Below are 17475 nucleotides of genomic sequence, written 5' to 3' on the forward strand. Positions count from 1 at the left end.
CTTCTACCCTCCTGTATTCCCTTCTCCTAATACAGCTGTCCTTAACCTCACTGCAAACTCTCTGCCTTCCACTTCCCTGTTCTAGTCTTTGTCTCCTATTGGCTTCAGTTCCCCCTTAGACACCTACTGATCTCCTGACAAGTCATGTCAATAAGCTCCTACCAGTATCCTCTACTGCCACATCCCAGTAACCTTCCTCCCCAACCACTTTACTTTTCCCCAATATGGAATCAATTCAATCATGTATTTTCTTCACATTTCTCTTGGATTCCCAATACCTCTTATAGAGAAAGCCATATAAACATGTTGCATAGACCCATTACAAATTTAAGATTTACAACCTTAGGTGGAATTTCAAAGCTACTCAGTAATTCCTTTAACAGCACTAGACAATAATTTTGTCCCTGCTCACAATCTTTTTTATGACAGATATATAAAAGAATACCTATTTCTCATACATATAATTTACACATATACATTATGAAATAGTTAACAACATGGTTTGAGATCTGGAAATTACAGAGGAAAAAATTTAAAGTATGTCCCTACACTACAATACTTTAGGTGGTTTTTAATTTCATCAATATCTTTCTGTCTCTTTAAAGTGTTCTCTACATGTGGACCTAAATATGGTACTGGTGCTAATTAATATTGAGAAAAATCTTAAGTATTTCAGCTTTTATTATGTAAATATCTTCATTTATTTACAAATAATACTGGGAAATCTCTTTACTGACTTAATTCACCATATTCGCACTTCAAAGTGTATTAAGTTGAATATTTTAAATGGAAGACTATTTTTATAAATGGTCAAGTAGTTAAATAAATATTTTATGATATTAAGACCACCGTAGATATTGGTCAGAAACCAAATCCATTTACCTTTTCTGTAACTTTCCATTAGATTTTCATAAACCATTATTTTTCAATTTTATTGGACTTTCCCTGTAAGTCAACAAATCCCTGAGTGATAAAACTTCCTAATGTTTATTTACCTGCATTAGTCTCTCCAACTGATAGAACTTGCAGTGAAGATCTTCAAAGTTGTTTTTGTAGAGGTCTCGTAAACCATAGTCATACATGATTTTCACCAAAACACAGAATGCTTGTTCCTCTGGCATCTACAGGAAAACATATACATACAGAACATGACTGAGTGGCATTTGACCAGAATGTCAGAAACATTCCTTCATGTTATTAGTCCCCTGTATTAGTGGTTGAAGGCCACTAGTGAATGAAATTCTCCAGAGCCAGCTTTCTGCAGTGACACAGGTAAAATCTGTGTTCCAAGTTTCAAGCTTCCCTAGTTGAGATGAATTTCCCTCTTTTGCTAACTTTAATCACCTTGTCATTCACTCTTAAGCCATCTTAAAAATAGGTAATACAGTCAGATGATGTAAAAATTCAAAACAATTTAGAAGTATATAAAGGTTAAAAAAAGTCTCACTCCTCTCTATCCCTATATCCACTAATCCCTGTATCTGTCCCCCCAACCTCTTTTGCATAATCTCATTAACTACTCAATAATTTCTCATATATCCTGCCAGTGTTTCTTTATGCAAATAAAAGAATTACATTTCTTATTTTATTTTTTCCCTTTCCTATATAAAAGATAGCATTCTAAATACATTGCTATGCACCTTGCTTTTCTCCCTCAATAATTTCCCAAAAGAGGGATTGCTGAGTCAAAGGATAAAATGCATTTTTAATTTTGATAGATAGTATGATACTGTCCTCCCAGAATCTTGATGTTGCTATTTTTCTGTCTATAAAAAGGTCTTCAGCTGTTTCAGAAGCTTATGAGCTTCTCTCATTAAGATTTAAATGACAAATAAAATCTGATATACCTTCCCAGATATTTTTATCTGAACAGAGAATAAAATCTGAAATCAAAAGAACCAATCTCTAAATTATGGTATCAATAAGCTGAAAGAATTTAGAGAGGGACATATTCAATATTTTAGAATTTGTACCAAGCAAACAGAAAAAGTTGTCCTTACTCAAGGTCCTAGGATGTAACTATTATGTAAACATTTACTTTAAATGTCACTTCTTTGAAAGTCTGACCTTGGCTGATTTCGGTATTTGACACATTTGTTAGACCAACTTCCTGCCTGAATAATTAAATCAAGTAGAGTTCTGTTTACCCACTTAGAAATGTAACTGTTTAAGTTCCTATACAAACTGACCACTTCTGTTTTCTACTATAAACCATGAAATATGTAAATTAGTTAAATAAAATCTCCTAAAGTTAAATAAGTACAGTTAGCTGTTGTCATTTTGCTTCTCTAAATATTTGCTTATTTCTTTTTTACCTATGATTTGGGGGCCTTGGCTTTGACCCCAGCTGTTCAAGTCAGCAGACATTTTTCAGTTTTTATGCAGTTATTTAGAACGTAAGCACACTGTATTTTTTACCCCTTTAGCAATTCTGTCATTGAAGCTTCAAGTGACACTAATGTGCACATGAACAGTCTACAATACTTCTCTTACTACCAAGTTATAAGCCTCTTTGTCTTCTCCCTGATTTCTACTAAAATGGCTATACAAAAATGCTGCCCGTAAGATAACTGTAACCAGCCCTAGAGAAACTAGTTCACTCAACTTTTCCCTCTTCCTAAGTAAGTGATGACTAGTTGAATATACAAGGTATAAAAGGGATTAACCTTTATTTCCTTGAATGTGGTGAGACCATTAAAACAAAAGTTTAAACACCCTTCAGCATTCATACATGCAGTCACTGAACATATAAGATGCAATGTACTGTTTGTTCTAGGCCCTGGATACAGAGGTGAAAGTAGAGTGCCTTCCCAAAGGACAAGGAAATAGGCAACTCTACTTGAGTCTGATACAGACACAGAAGTCGTGGAGTAGGGGAGGATGGGAGTGTGGAAGAGGTGTTAGATGTCGCTACAGTTACAGTGCAAATAGAGGGATGGCCAGATATGAGCTTTATCAGGATAAACTATTTAAGAAAATGACAAATAGACATAAATTTCTGCTTTGCTTTTAGATATGGAGCTTAAATTTATTCATATTCATTCAGTCACACTCATTCTCCCTCTCTCCCGGCACCCATCTCTGTCTCTATCTCCCTCCACCACCTTCCCCATTCAACTGTCTGTCTCTCACACATATACAAACAATATATTTAATAAATGTTCTTTAAAAACAAAAGCATTTGAAAGTTTGAACTTGATCCCTAAAAATAAAACTGACAATCCCAGCCTATTTTTAAAAGTATATCTATATTTTGGGTGGGGGGCAGCCTTGGAGTTAGTATCCTTCAGGTCTAGCTTCAGCAATATAGCCAAGGTTTTGATTTTTAGTTAGTTCACGTGTTACATGAAAACAGTAGACTAAACCTACAAAATACCAGTCCAGCTGAGTAGAATCAATACTGGCTATCTGTGAAGACTAAGGTCAGACATAATAAGCTCTTATGGGATCTCAGATACTACCTCAACATGAAAGTGACTAAAAATGAATCCCTGTGAAAACAGAAAAATGGTTGCTAACAAAATGAGTGAGAAAGTAATGGGAAATAGTTATAATCCTTTGGAAAGTGGAAATTCAACCTTCTCTTTCTGGTTTAAAGATGAAATGGGATCTATTTAGCATGTCTAATTAAGCTTCCCTTGGTATTTCTCTTTCTTCAATTAATGTATTCATTATTACTAGCAGCAAGCAGGGTGAGCACACAAAATTAGCAAAAATGTCAAAGATTTTAAAAATGAGAATATCTAAACATGTATAAAATATAGCTAGACAACAAATACCGATTGACATTTACACTGCAGAGAAAAAAGGAAGTTCACACATAGACTTATAATGGTGTTTTGCTTTGAAGGATAAGACAATGCATGTTTTTGAAATACACCTCAGTGAAGTGTCAATAACAGGGAGTGAAGGCTGAGCCTAGATTGATGGTATTGTAAAACATAAGATATATGATAAAAACATACTTTGGAAATTATAAACAATAATCACTAGTGGCTACTAATGACTTCAATGATGGCAGAAAAACTTACAACAATAAATTATAGCTTTGTTAATGCAAATAAATATAATACTAATAATTATAATAAGAAGTTGGGTAATAGGGACCTAGCTGTAACGTTAGCAGTAGTTGGCCATTACCATAACTCATCAAATATAGAAAATAAATAAACTGGAGTTGAGAAGCAATGCTCAACAACACATCATTATATGCGACTTCCATCAGATAAAACAGACATAAACAGACTAAAAAGTATAGATAACAGTTAAATGTGGCAAAATAATTAGTATCTACCACTTTCTGTTTTTAATATATGTAATTGTAAGTTTATATCATTTAATTTTTCCCAGCTTTATTGAGATATAATTGACATACAACATTGTGTAAGTTTAAGGTGTACAAAGTGATGATTTTATTTATGTATATATACATATATCATCTCACATAGTTACGATTTTTGTTTTTTATGGTGAGAATTTTTGTCTTTTTTGTGGTAAGCAATTTTCAAATATACAATACAGTATTGTCAACTACAGTTACTATGCTGTACATTACATCCCCTGAACTTATTAATCTAATAACTGGAAGTTTGTACTCTTTCACCACACTCACCCATTTTCCACATCTCCCACACCTGGCGACCATCAACCTCCTCTTTGTCTTTTTTTGTTTTTTTAAATCTTGTGGCCACGCCACAGGGCCTGTGGGATCTTAGTTCCCCTACCAGGGAGCGAACCCATGTCCCCTGCAGTGGAAGCATGCAGTCAACCACTGGACCACCAGGGAAGTCCCAACCATCAACAAACGTTTTCAGTTTCCACATATAAGTGAGATCATACATGTCTTTCTCTGACTGACTTACTTCACTTAGCATAAAGCCCTCAAGGTTCATCCACGTTGTCACAAATAACAGAATTTCCTTTTTATGGCTAAATAGTATTCCCCTATATGTATATACCACATTTTCTTTATCCATCCATCACTCAATAGACACTTAGATTGTTTCCATGTGTCACTATTGCAACTAATGCTGCAATGAATGTGGGGTGAAGACATCTCTTTGAGTTAGTGTCTTTGTTTCCTTTGAATAAATACTCAGAAGTGGAACTGCTGGATCAAATGGTAGTTCTATTTTTGACTCTTTGAGGAACCTCCATACTGTTTTCCACAGTAGCTGCACCAATTCACATTCCCACCAACAGTGCACAAGGGATCCCTATTCTCCATATCCTCCCAACACTTGTTAATTCTTGTCTTTTTGATGATAGCTATTCTAACAGGTGTAAGGTGATATTTTGTTGTGGTTTTAATTTGCACTTCACTAATGACTGGTGATATTGAGCACTTTTTCATGTACCTGATGGCCATCTGTATGTCCAGAAAAAAAGTTTTCAACCTTTCACCATTGAGTATGTTAGCTGCTGGCTTGTCATATATGGCCTTTATTATGTTGAGGTACGTGTCATCTATACCCAGTATGTTGACAGCTTTTCTCACGCATGGATGTTGAATTTTGTCAAATGCTTTTCTGCATCTATTGAGATGATTATATGTGATTTTATTAATGTGATACATAACTTTTATGACTTGCATATGTTGAACCATCCTTGCATCCCAGGGATGAATCCCATTTGATCATGGAATATGATCCTTTTAATGTGTTGTTCAATTTAGTTTGCCAGTATTTTTGTTGAGAACTTTTCAATGTCATCAGGGATGTTGGCTTACAGTTTTCTTTTCTTGTAGTATCCTTCTCTGGTTTTGGTATCAGGGTAAAGCTTGCCTTGTAAAATGAGTTTGGGAGTTTTCCCTCCTTTTCAATTTTTCTGGAAGAGTTTGAGAAAGATTGGTACTAATGCTTCTTAAAATGTTTGGTTTTAATGTTTGGTAGTATGCACCAGTGAAACCATCTTGTCCCAGGCTTTTATTTGTTGGGGGAGTTTTGATTCTTGATTTAATCTCCTTACTTGTTACCGGTCTATTCAGATTTTCTATTTCTTGAGTCTTGTGTGTTTCTAGAAATTTATTCATTTTTTCTAGGTTATCCAATTTGTCGGTGTATAATTTTTCACAGTAGTCTCTTACGATCCTTTGTATTTCTGAGGTATCAGCTGTAATGTCTCCTCTTTTTAAATAATTTTATTTGCACCCTCTTTTTTTTTTAGTTAATCTAGCTAAAAGTATATAATTTTGCTTATCTTTTCGAAGAATCAACTCTTAGTTTTGTCAATCTTTCCCATTGTTTTTCTATTCTCTACTTTATTTGTCTTATAGTCTTTATTATTTCCTTCCTTCTACTAACTTTGGTCTTAGTCTGTACTACTTTTTCCAGTTCCTTGAGGTGTAAAGTTAGGTTGTTCATTTGAGATATTTCTCTTTTCCTGATGTATGCATTTGTCACTATAAGATTCCCTCTTAGAACTCCTTTTGCTGCCTCCTATAAGTTTTGATATGTTGTGTTTCTATTTTCACTTGTCTCAAGATTTTTCTTTTTTTCTGCGATATGTGGGCCTCTCACTGTTGTGGCCTCTCCCATTGCGGAGCACAGGCTCTGGTCGCGCAGGCTCAGCGGCCATGGCTCACGGGCCCAGCTGCTCTGTGGCATGTGGGATCTTCCTGGACCGGGGCACGAACCCATGTCCCCTGCATCGGCAGGCGGACTCTCAACCACTGTGCCACCAGGGGAGCCCAAGATATATATTCTTTAATTTCTCTTTTTTCATCCATTGTATGTTCAGGAGTGTGTTTTTAATTTGCACACATTTGTGAATTTTCCAGCTTTCGTCCTGTTATTAGCTTCTAGTTTCATAACACTGTGGTTGTAAAAGATACTTTATATAACTTCTATCTCAAATTTGTTGAGACTTTTTCTGTGACCTAACATGTGATCTATCCTAGAAAATGTTCCATGTGTGCTTGAGAAGAATGTGTTGCTGCTGGTGGATGGACTGTTCTGTGTATATGTTAGGTCTATTTGGTCTACAGTACTGCTAAAATCTGCTGTTTCCGTATTGATTCTCTGCCTGGATATCTATCCATTGTTGAGAGTGGGGTACTGAAGTACCCAAATATTACTGTATTGCTATTTATTTCTTCTTTTAGTTATGTTTCTATTTGCTTTATATATTTAGGTGCTCTGAACATACAGGTGAGTGCATACAAATTTTAAAATTTGTTATATCTTCTTGATGGTTTGACTCCTTTATCATTATACAACTTTCTTCTTCTGTTTTGAACATTTTTACCTTAAAGTCTATTTTGTCTGATATAAGCATATAGCTACCTCTACTTTCTTTTGGTTATCACTTACTTGAAATATCTTTTTCTACCCCTTCACTCTCAGTCTATGTGTGTCCTTAAAGCTAAAGTGAGACTCTTTAGGCAGTATACCATTGGATCCTGCTTCTTTTTTTCCTTTGTCCAGTCAGCCATTCCACATCTTTTGATTAAATAATTTATCCATTTAAAGTATTATTGATAGATAAGGACTCACTATTAACATTTTGTTAATTGTGTTCTTTTTTGTAAATCCTTTGCTCCTTGCTTCCGCTCTTACAGTCTTCCTTTGTGATTTGATGATCCTTTGTAATGGTATGCTTTGATTCTCTTTTCTTTGGTGAATCTACTGTCGGTTTTTGCTTTATGGTTAACAAGAGTCTTACATAAAACATCTTATAGTTATAACATCCTATTTTAAGTTGATAACAACTTAACTTTGATAGCATACAAAAACTTCATACTTTTATTTCTTCCCACCTCACACTTTAAGTTACTGATGTTACAATTTACATCTTTTTTATATATATTGTGATAAAAATTGCTGTAGTTGAGGTTATTTTTAATACACTTGTTTTGTAACTTTTTTTTTTTTTGCGGTATGTGGGCCTCTCACTGTTGTGGCCTCTCTCGTTGCGGAGCACAGGCTCCGGACGTGCAGGCTCAGCAGCCATGGCTCACGGGTCCAGCCGCTCCGCGGCATGTGGGATCTTCCTGGACCGGGGCACGAACCCGTGTCCCCTGCATCAGCAGGCGGATTCTCAACCACTGCGCCACCAGGGAAGCCCATGTTTTGTAACTTTTTAAAAAGAGTTGTAAATGAATTATGTACTACCATTATGTATTAGAGAATCTGACTTTAACTGTGTATTTACCATTACCAGTGAATTTTACACATTCATGTTTCTATGATGTTAATCAGCATCCTTTTATTTCAGCTTGAAGAATGCCCTTTAGTATTTCTTGAAAGGCAGGTCTAGTGATGATGAACTCCCTCAGCTTTTGTTTGTTTGGGAAAGTCTTTATCTCTATTTCATTTACAAAGGACAGCTTTACCAGGTATAGTATTCTTGGTTGACAGTTTTTTTCTTTCACTATTTTGAATATATCATCCCACTTCTTCCTGGCCTACAGTGTTTCTATTGAGAAACTAAATAGTCTTATGACTCTGTAAATAGTCTTATATATGATGAGTAGCTTTTCTCTTGCTGCATTCAAAATTCTTTGTCTTCAATTTCTGGCAATTTAAATATAATGTGTCTTGGTGCAGCCCTTTTCAGATTCTAACCACTGAGGTCTTTTGGGCCTCATAAATCTGGAAGTTCATTCTCCCCCTAAGTTTGGGAAGTTTTCATCCATTATTGCTTTAAATAGATTTCTGTCCCCTTCTCTTTCTCTTTTATTTCTAGGATTCCCATAATGTATAGATTGTTTAATTTCATAGTATCCAATAAGTCTTTCTCCACTCTTTTTCTTTTTGTTCCTCTGACTTGTATTTCAAATGACCTACCTTCTAGTTCACTAATTCTTTCTTATGTTTGGCTGAGTGTGTTGTAGCTCTCTATTGAAGTCATCAGTTCTGTCATTGTACTTTTCAGATCTAGGATTTCTATCTGTTTGACATTTCTATTGTTTTGTTGAACTTGTTTTTTTCATCACTGCTTTCCTAACTTCATTTAGTTGTCTGTGTGTCCTTGTAGTTCACCAAACTTCTTTTAGAGGATTATTCTGAATTCTCTGTCAAATAGTTCATAGATCTCTATTTCTTTAGAGTCAGTTATTTGATCTTTATTGGTTTCCTTTGGTAATGTCATGTTTACCTGATTCTGCATGATCCTTGATCCTCTGCATTGCTATCTGCACATTTGAGTAAGCAGTCTCCCTCTTACAGACATTACAGGTTTGCTGTGGCATGGAAAGACCTTCACCAGTTAGCTCAGTTTGGAATAATGCTGGTAGCATCCATGGGGAAAAGCAGGACTTGATCTCAAAGTCTTTAGTTGGGAGAGGCCACTGTTCATGCTCTGAGGTTGGGGTAGGGAGTGGTGGTGACACTGGGTTGGCTCTGTGGTTAGGTGGGCCTGCTGGTTGGGATCCACATACAATCAGGGCCATTGGGTGAACTCGCTGATTGGGTGGGGCTGCTGGCTGTGCTCCATGGTCAGATTGGCCACTAGCGGGGCTCTGCAATCACCTCTGGATAGGCAAGTTCACAGGCTATGTTCCCTGGCAGGGTGGCACCATTGGGTAGACTCTACAATTAGGAAGAGCTATGGACTGAGTTCTGCAATAGCTCCTGGTTGGATGAGGTATCAGGTTGTGCTCCCCACCAGATGGTGCCACTGGCTGGACTCTGTTTAGGTGGGGCAACGGGCTGTGCTTCGAAGTTGGGCAGGACCACAGGCTTGGCTTCATGATCAGATAGGCTGTTGGCTGTGTTCCACTGTTGGGCAAGATAACAGAATGGGCTCTCTAATCAAGAAGGGCTTCCAGCTATATCACACAGCTGGGTGGGGCTAAAGACTTCGCTGTGTGGTCAGGTAGGGTTACTATCCAGGCTCCTTGACTAGATGAGGCCGCAGGCTGTGTTTAGCAATTAGGCAGGACTGTAGGCTCGGCTTCATGGCTTGATGGTACTATAGGCTGGGCTCTGAGGCTGCCCAGGGTGACTCTTCAGGCTACCTGGTTATGCAGGGGCAGAGGCTATGCCTAACAGTTGGGCAGGGCTGCTACCTTGGCTTTCTGACTGAGCAGGGCTGTAAGATGGGATCTGCAGCTGCTCTGGTTCTCTGGACAAACTTCCTAGAAGGTCAGGACTGAAGCCTAAACTGGCAATTGTGTGGGGCCTGTGAATTTGCGTCCCTGCCTGGGCAGGGCAGTAGAACAGGCTCTACAGACATTATGCCCCACTGACAGAGGATCTAAATCCAGCAGAACTGCCAAAAGCCTGGACTTAATCCCCTGGCTGCACTCTTTTTGTGCCAGATACAAAATAAGACTCTACACTTATAATACAAGGTATTCAATATTCATAAAAACCCTAGAAGGATGATAATATTATTTTCACTTTATATTATAAATGAAGAAACTGAAGCTCAGGAAACTTGTCCAAGGTCATGTAACTTGAAAGGTATTAAACCACAATTCAAATTCACAGTTGTGCTTTTTACTATCCTTTGAAGGAGTTCAGCTTTGAAAGGGCAAAGAAACCTGAGAGAGCTAAATGGGAGGATCAAAAGAGGATTTTTTTTTTAAGGTAAAATGTCTTGAGTATATTTATAGGACACAAAGAGAAGATGCTGGGTAATGGCTCCAAAGCACTGATGCAAGAATTAACAGAGAACAGGAAAACCTCTTGGATTTATAAGGAAAAAGTGATTTGGGAATACAGAAGGGCTTATTTAAAATATACTAAAACTCTTATTGTAAAGAATCACTATAAGGTAACGTGATGTATCTGTCTAGCATCCCATCTCCCTATCATCTGATGTCAAAATCTCCTTTCTTTTAGGAAAACCATTCCATTTTTCAGGAGGAGTTGATCCAGTTCACTGTCAGCACTGAGGTGGACTCAAGACTGGGCCAGCCCAACCAGATACCTTACCTTCCTGCCCTTAGTAATTGATTCAAGGATGGCAGATTCCCAAGGCAGGCCAACCAGAATCCTTCCGGGTTTTTGTTTGCTTATTTGTTTTGTTTTGTTTGTTTGTTTGTTTAAGTACAGGAGCTATAGCAAAAGATGATCCCTTTTAAATGAAGTTGTAAAACTGAAAGGATATGAAGCCGGGCCAGTCTGCAGCCAGGCTGCCCACTTTGTGGCCTGCCCATATAAGTTAAGGCAAGAAAATTTAAGCAGAACAGAGATACAGAGACACAGATTTCTGATGACAAAGTATGAACTCTGGAATCCAACCATATCAAAAGCATCTCTGCTCTGGACTTCCCAGTTATGTGAGCCAATATATTTCCTTTTTAATTTAAACTACTTTTAGTTAATGTTACGTCACATGTAGCAGAAAGATTCCTAAATAATATAATGGCACAAATATTTTCACTTATATATACATATAAAGACACTAGGAAGCCTCTATTTTGTTACCTTGGACTCTGTAGAATCCTTATTTTCAGGAAAACTAAGAAGTAGCTCTGCTTCTCATTTCTGATGCCCACTGGTTAAATCTTACCTGAAACTTGTCTTTTTTGGGGGGAAGCATTTAAAGATCTGTAATTTTTAAACCTTATATTATTTTGAAATATGGCACACAGAAGAATATATAAAAGTTAAATTTATACTTCAATGAATATACAATTATGAAGTAAAAACAGATTAAGAACTAGAATACTGTTAATACTCCTGAAGATCCCTATGTGTCCTCACCCAGGCACGACTCCCAATTTCTCCTCAGAGAAATCACTGTCCTGATTTGAACAGTAATCACTTCACTGGTATTATTTATATTTTCCATGCATGGAGCATCCTAAAATAGAGTTTACTTTTGTCTGTTATTGAATTATGCTAAAATGGAATCATACCAAATGATACCAATAATTTGCTTTCTTACTAAACATTATGTTTGTATGATTCATTCACATTAGCCTACGTAGTGTGAAACGTTTCTTTACTTGCTGTATAGTGTTCCACAAAATGAATATACCACAATTTATCCATTTTAATTTCTAATTATAATTCTAATATTAGACATTATAATAGTGGGCATTTGAGTTGTTCGACTATTATAAACACTGATCCTAAAACAATTTTAATACATGATTTTAGTGTACATGTTCATAAATTTGACTAAAGTATATATCTAGGAGTGGAGCTGTCTGGTATGCATATCTTTATCAGATAAAAGCCAAACTGGTTTCCAAACGAGTTGTGCCTGGTTACAGTTTTTGAAAAAAAACAATACTTTTAAACATTCTGGGTTATCCAAAAATAATGCTTTTTGCAGTTGGAAAGCTTCCATACATGTTGATATTAGTTTACATAGAGTGATTTAACCTTAAAAAGGAGCATAATTTTCTGAAAGTCTAAAAAAGTATATGTTCAATTAAAAAAAAAACCTTAAAGCTGCTTGACAATAAATATGTGAGAGAAATATATTGGGGTTAAAAATTATCTAAAATATTTTATACGATTCTTAGCATAAATGAAATATATAAGAGGACATTATTTATTACACTAATAATATAATGATGATATTACTGATAATTATTACATATTTAACTTCAAAGGCAGATAAACGCTATAATGGTTACAAGCAATCTGTGCTGTAACAGTTTTTCCGAACTGTAAATGATAAATTTCTTATAATTCCATCAATAGATATAACAGCATCTATGTGATAAACACTTAATTCTTCCACTGCTTAAACTACTACAAGTTACAAAGCTATTATCAAAGCTTCTGGAAATTTCCAAGCACCAGGAGAAGATACTTATTTCTTAAAACTATCTAGACATGGAAAAACTTTAAAATTCTAAATTTTTGTTCTTGATCCTACTTTCATTTTTGGTCTTTCTTTCCTCTTAGGCAGTGAATGTGAAATATAAATGACCATGGGTGAGGAAAAGACAGCATCCCAAAAAGAAGCAGGTCCTGACAATGATTAATATGGAGTTGCCAAAGGATGTCTGGCAGCAAAAAGAAGCAATAGCTTACGTAACTGATAAAAAATTAGTCAGTAAGACCCTAATAACATATCTCCCTGGAACCCGAGATAGTGTATTTGATGAATTGTTTAAGCTAGAGTGTATTCTTCTACCTATTTAAACCACAGAGGCAAAATTAAATATGGATAAGAAAACATTACAGTTAACTTCTCTTATTTAAATTGGTTAATGGATGGGTTGGTCAGTCAATGAAATATGCTGATTAACAGAATTATCACATATACTTTTAATTAAAAATTACAATGTAAGATTTTTTTCATTAACACTGAATATCAGTTCATCTTTCCTCCAGGATTCTGAAGGCATTTGTATATTTCCAGTTATTTTTACAAGCCATGGCAACAACTGCATAGTTCTATTAATGTAGAAAGTGTAGAAACTAAACTGAATTTCTATTCATCTTGTCACATACTTTGGAGGTAATTTTGTTGTATATGTTTACAATGGCCGACTTTCCATGACCCTTGTAATAGGACAGTAGATAATGTAAAAAAAAAAAAAAAAAAATCTGGGTTATTTGAGTTTCCTAGTTATTTGAATCACTGCCTCTCTTTTTTTTCGGGGAGGAAGTATGTCCAGAGAAATATGAACTTACAGTTAACTAAACTTCTGTTAAGTCTCAGAACAGATTTCCTGGAGTGATATTCTTCTCACTGAAGTTTAATCAATATATTATAATGTGTTTAATGGGGCTACAGGTCTAAAATGCTGAACTGTGACATATTCAAAGATTACTTTGTGGAAGATAAAGCTTCACTATCCATGGCTTGGACATCAGCTGCTCGTCAGAATGATCATAAAATCTCCTTTTAGACGAATGGTGGTTATGAAACTTGGTGAACACGTCTATGTCACTGTTTATAGTCTCCAGCCCCCTGTGGTAGGGACCTGACTATTCTAACTACTAGGTGGGTTTAGTAATAGAACAAAGGCTCCAAGAATTTGTGACTATAAAGTACTTGATTATCACAAGAAATCTGAAGAACATGGGCTGTGGAGATGACAAAAAAAAGGACGGCAAGGAGAAGATCAAAAAGACCATAAACAGATAACGATGCCACAGAGAAAGAAGTCAAAGTTAAAGTGAATAATCACAATAGAACCACCATATATTATTAGTATCATTAAAATCAAATGGTCAGCATTAGGACCACGAGTCTATTATAATTGTTCTTCGTTTCCAGAATGCAAACCTAAAAGAAATGCTTTTGTTTTAAACTTGCTGGACCTCTCTGCTGCATTTGACATTATACAATGCTGCTTCTCTGTTGAAAATCCAGAAATTCTTCAAGGATTCCTCTTCCTCATCAGCCCTCTAAATATCTGGCATTCCTGGGATCTATTCTGTTCTTCTTCTTCTATTTATTCTTCTTATATGGTCTAATCCACTCTCATGATTTCAGCTTTGATTCCTCCCCCAGTGTCAGTCTCCAGTAAACAGTTGGTTGCTGGACAGCTTTACTCAGATATCCCCAAAATACCACCTCCACCAAATTTCAAAACAAAATTCATCATCAACTCCTAACCTTTCTTCTCCATTCAATCTCAACGGACGTGTTTTCTATCTCAGCTCAAAATACCATACTTCATCCAGTCACCTAAGCAAGAAAACTAGACATGTTACCTTTGACCCTTCCTTTGTCAATCCATCCATGAAACCTACCAATTTTGCCTCCTGCATGTTTTTAGATATTTTTTAAAATAAATTTATGTATGTATTTATTTATTTTTGGCTGCATTGGGTCTTCGTTGCTGCGTGCAGGCTTTCTCTAGTTGCGGCGAGCAGGGGCTGCGCTTTGCTGCGGTGCGCGGGCTTCTCATTGCGGTGGCTTCTCTTGTTGCAGAGCACCAGCTCTAGGTGCATGGGCTTCAGCAGCTGTGGCACACAGGCTCAGTAGTTGTGGCTCGCAGGCTCTAGAGCACAGGCTCAGTAGCTGTGGCGCACGGGCTTAGTTGCTCTGCGGCATGTGGGATCTTCCCAGACCAGGGCTCGAACCCGTGTCCCCTGAATTGGCAGGTGGACTCTTAACCACTGCGCCACCAGGGAAGTCCCCTCCTGCATGTTTTTAATTGTTTTTTTCTCTGGGTCTCAACATCTCTCATTTAGATTGATGTTTCCTAACTGGTCTCTCTGCTATTGCTTGCTCCCTTCAGTTCAACTCTCTACATGGATATAATAATTTATCTGAAGTGAACATCTGATTGTCATTCCCTTGCTTCGAACTGATCAATGGCTCCTCATTAGCTTTAGCATAAAGCCCACATTTCTTGACATTATTAAAAAGTCTTCATAATTTGGTCCCTGCCCATATGACCATTTTTACCTCATACCTCTCTCTGCATACAATTTCTATAGCAACAGTAAAGGAACAATCATTTCATACTGTTCCCTTTATATGCTGTGCCCTTTGTGTTTCCATACATTTGCTCATGTTGCTCCTTTTCTCTACCAATCTCTACTCCCTCTCTTACCCAGCTCACCTCCCCCAACCTCAATTATTTATGTCCTGGCAAAGCTACCACCTCCTCTAGAAAGTCTTTTCTGAAAGTTCTGGCAGAGCTGCGTTGGATAATTCTCCTCTCTATTCTCTTATTCTGTGCATCGCTTTCACTTAGCACACTATAAGCTCCTCTATAGTGATCATCACAAAAATCAGCACAGATACATAAAAAGAACTAAAATAATAGGTACGTGCGTACATTACCTGTGCCCCATCCTAGCCCATGAAGCCTTTGAGAACACAAACGATAAATTATTCGTATTTGTAATCCCACTTCCTAGCCCAGTACTGACAACTGATTCTCAATAAATGTTCTGTTAAATGAAGGTGACTAAGAGAAAAGAGAGTATACAAAAATAAATCACAAAAAAGATAAAAGACTTCCTTGTCACATTCCTTCATCATGGCTCTGGTCCTGCTCATGTTTGGGCAGTTACATTGACTTCTTTAATTCTAGAGGGTTCTAGTTAAAAATAACTCCAAATAAGCAATTTATGCCCTACTAGCCAGCAAAATTAATTCTACTGAGAAACTGTCCTGTTCGTGACATCAGATCTCTTACTTTATCACCAAAAGAACATTTTTAAAAAGATATGCCATGTGTAATCTCCATCAGGTCAATGGAGAATAAGAAGGGAAAACAAAACCAAGCATCAAATAAAATAAACTTGGCAGCACCATGCCCTTTATTACATGGAAAATTACTTACATGCAGCAGCAACACAGCAGCAAGAAAAGACTGTCCTTGACAGTACCCAATGTCTTCGTCATAGACAGAGTAGGCCTAGAGAAAAGATGAAAAGAAAGAAGAATCATAAACATTCACGGAGTTTAACCTAAGCGCTAGCTCACATCAAGCTGCTGCTTGTTCTTGTCCCTGGCCTGTCCACCACAATTTCAATGATCCCTCAATTTGGATGTGTGAGCCATTAGCACAGTGGGATCCCTCAAAGAGGCTGTACATTTCCTAAAGCAATTCTAGATGTACCATTATCCCCAGGTTCATCTTTAGAATCTGGAATAAAGAGATGCTCAGAGCACCTAAATTAATTTTTAAAGATCCATTATGGTTTGTGGTCAGGTAAATGAGACTGTGGGAGGCAGAAGCAAATAGTGGAAGAGGGTGGGAAGGTTCTACAGTTGATGTGGGAATTCTAATGCACCATACGGGGGAAACCTTAATGCTGCGAGAGTGCAGTGCAGATCCCCTAACCTAACAGAAAAAAAAAAAAAAATCACCCTCTCTAGCCTCTACATGTTCTCAGACACCTTCTAAACTACTCTCGCACTTTCCAGAGGCTAAAGGGTGATTCCTCCCATCTATACCACTAGGGCAAATCGGAAACATTTAGTATTGCCCTGCATTTTTAGCAGAATGGCTGGGAGAGAGCCTCTTGCCACACATGCCACACACTATCACGAAATGTTCTGCCTATTTACCATCTTCAACATCATTCTAACCAGGCTGCTAGTACAGAGCCAGTGGCCCATTCACAGGAAACATAGTATCCCTAGAGAAGCAGCTATCATACCATTCAACTTAATATTCACCTTAGTCTTTATAGGAAAGGAAATAAGGTTGTATGCTTAATACTTCAAACTGCTGAGACTACAATTTTTTTTAAAAAAATACCCTGTTCAAGTTTTTAAGAGGTTCAATCAATTACAGTAGGTGGACCATGCTGATCAGCCTACAGTATAGGAATCAGTAAGGTTTTGCTGTAAAAGTCCAAATAGTAAATATTTTAGGCTTTGAGGGACACTTACATATCTGTTGTATATTGTTTTTCTTTTCTTAAACAACCCCTTACAATATAAAAACCATTTGTGGCTTTTGTGGATTAAGGGTAGTACAAAGTCAGACAGTGTAGGCTATAGTTTCCTGATCCCTGATTTAGAACAACAAAAACAAAAATCATTCAGATGCTCCTACATTTATTTTTAAAAGACAAACACCCCAACTGTGCTGTTTAAATCCTGGACATGTATCCCATTCCATGTATCCCACCTATCTGTTGTGCT

At 36.9% G+C, this 17475-nt stretch overlaps 1 protein-coding gene across 5 annotated transcripts in view; it reads right to left on the minus strand.

The window, feature by feature from the left end:
* Positions 1 to 17475, minus strand: part of RABGAP1L (RAB GTPase activating protein 1 like) — a 687593-nt gene that overhangs the window by 236653 nt on the left and 433465 nt on the right. For all 5 annotated transcript variants that reach the window (XR_003794384.1, XR_003794383.1, XM_029228031.1 and 2 more), the window contains exons 15-16: positions 16163 to 16237; positions 996 to 1121 (exon numbers count right to left, since the gene is read on the minus strand). Coding sequence is in view for 3 of the 5 variants with exons in the window: in XM_029228031.1 (XP_029083864.1) it covers positions 996 to 1121; positions 16163 to 16237 (201 nt within the window). In the remaining 2 variants the exon portion in view is untranslated. The remainder of the gene's footprint in view (positions 1 to 995; positions 1122 to 16162; positions 16238 to 17475) is intronic.

The sequence above is a fragment of the Monodon monoceros genome, unplaced genomic scaffold, assembly GCF_005190385.1.
Source record: "Monodon monoceros isolate NGI ecotype Baffin Bay Population unplaced genomic scaffold, NGI_Narwhal_1 Super_Scaffold_18, whole genome shotgun sequence".
In the NCBI taxonomy this organism is placed as follows: domain Eukaryota; kingdom Metazoa; phylum Chordata; class Mammalia; order Artiodactyla; family Monodontidae; genus Monodon; species Monodon monoceros.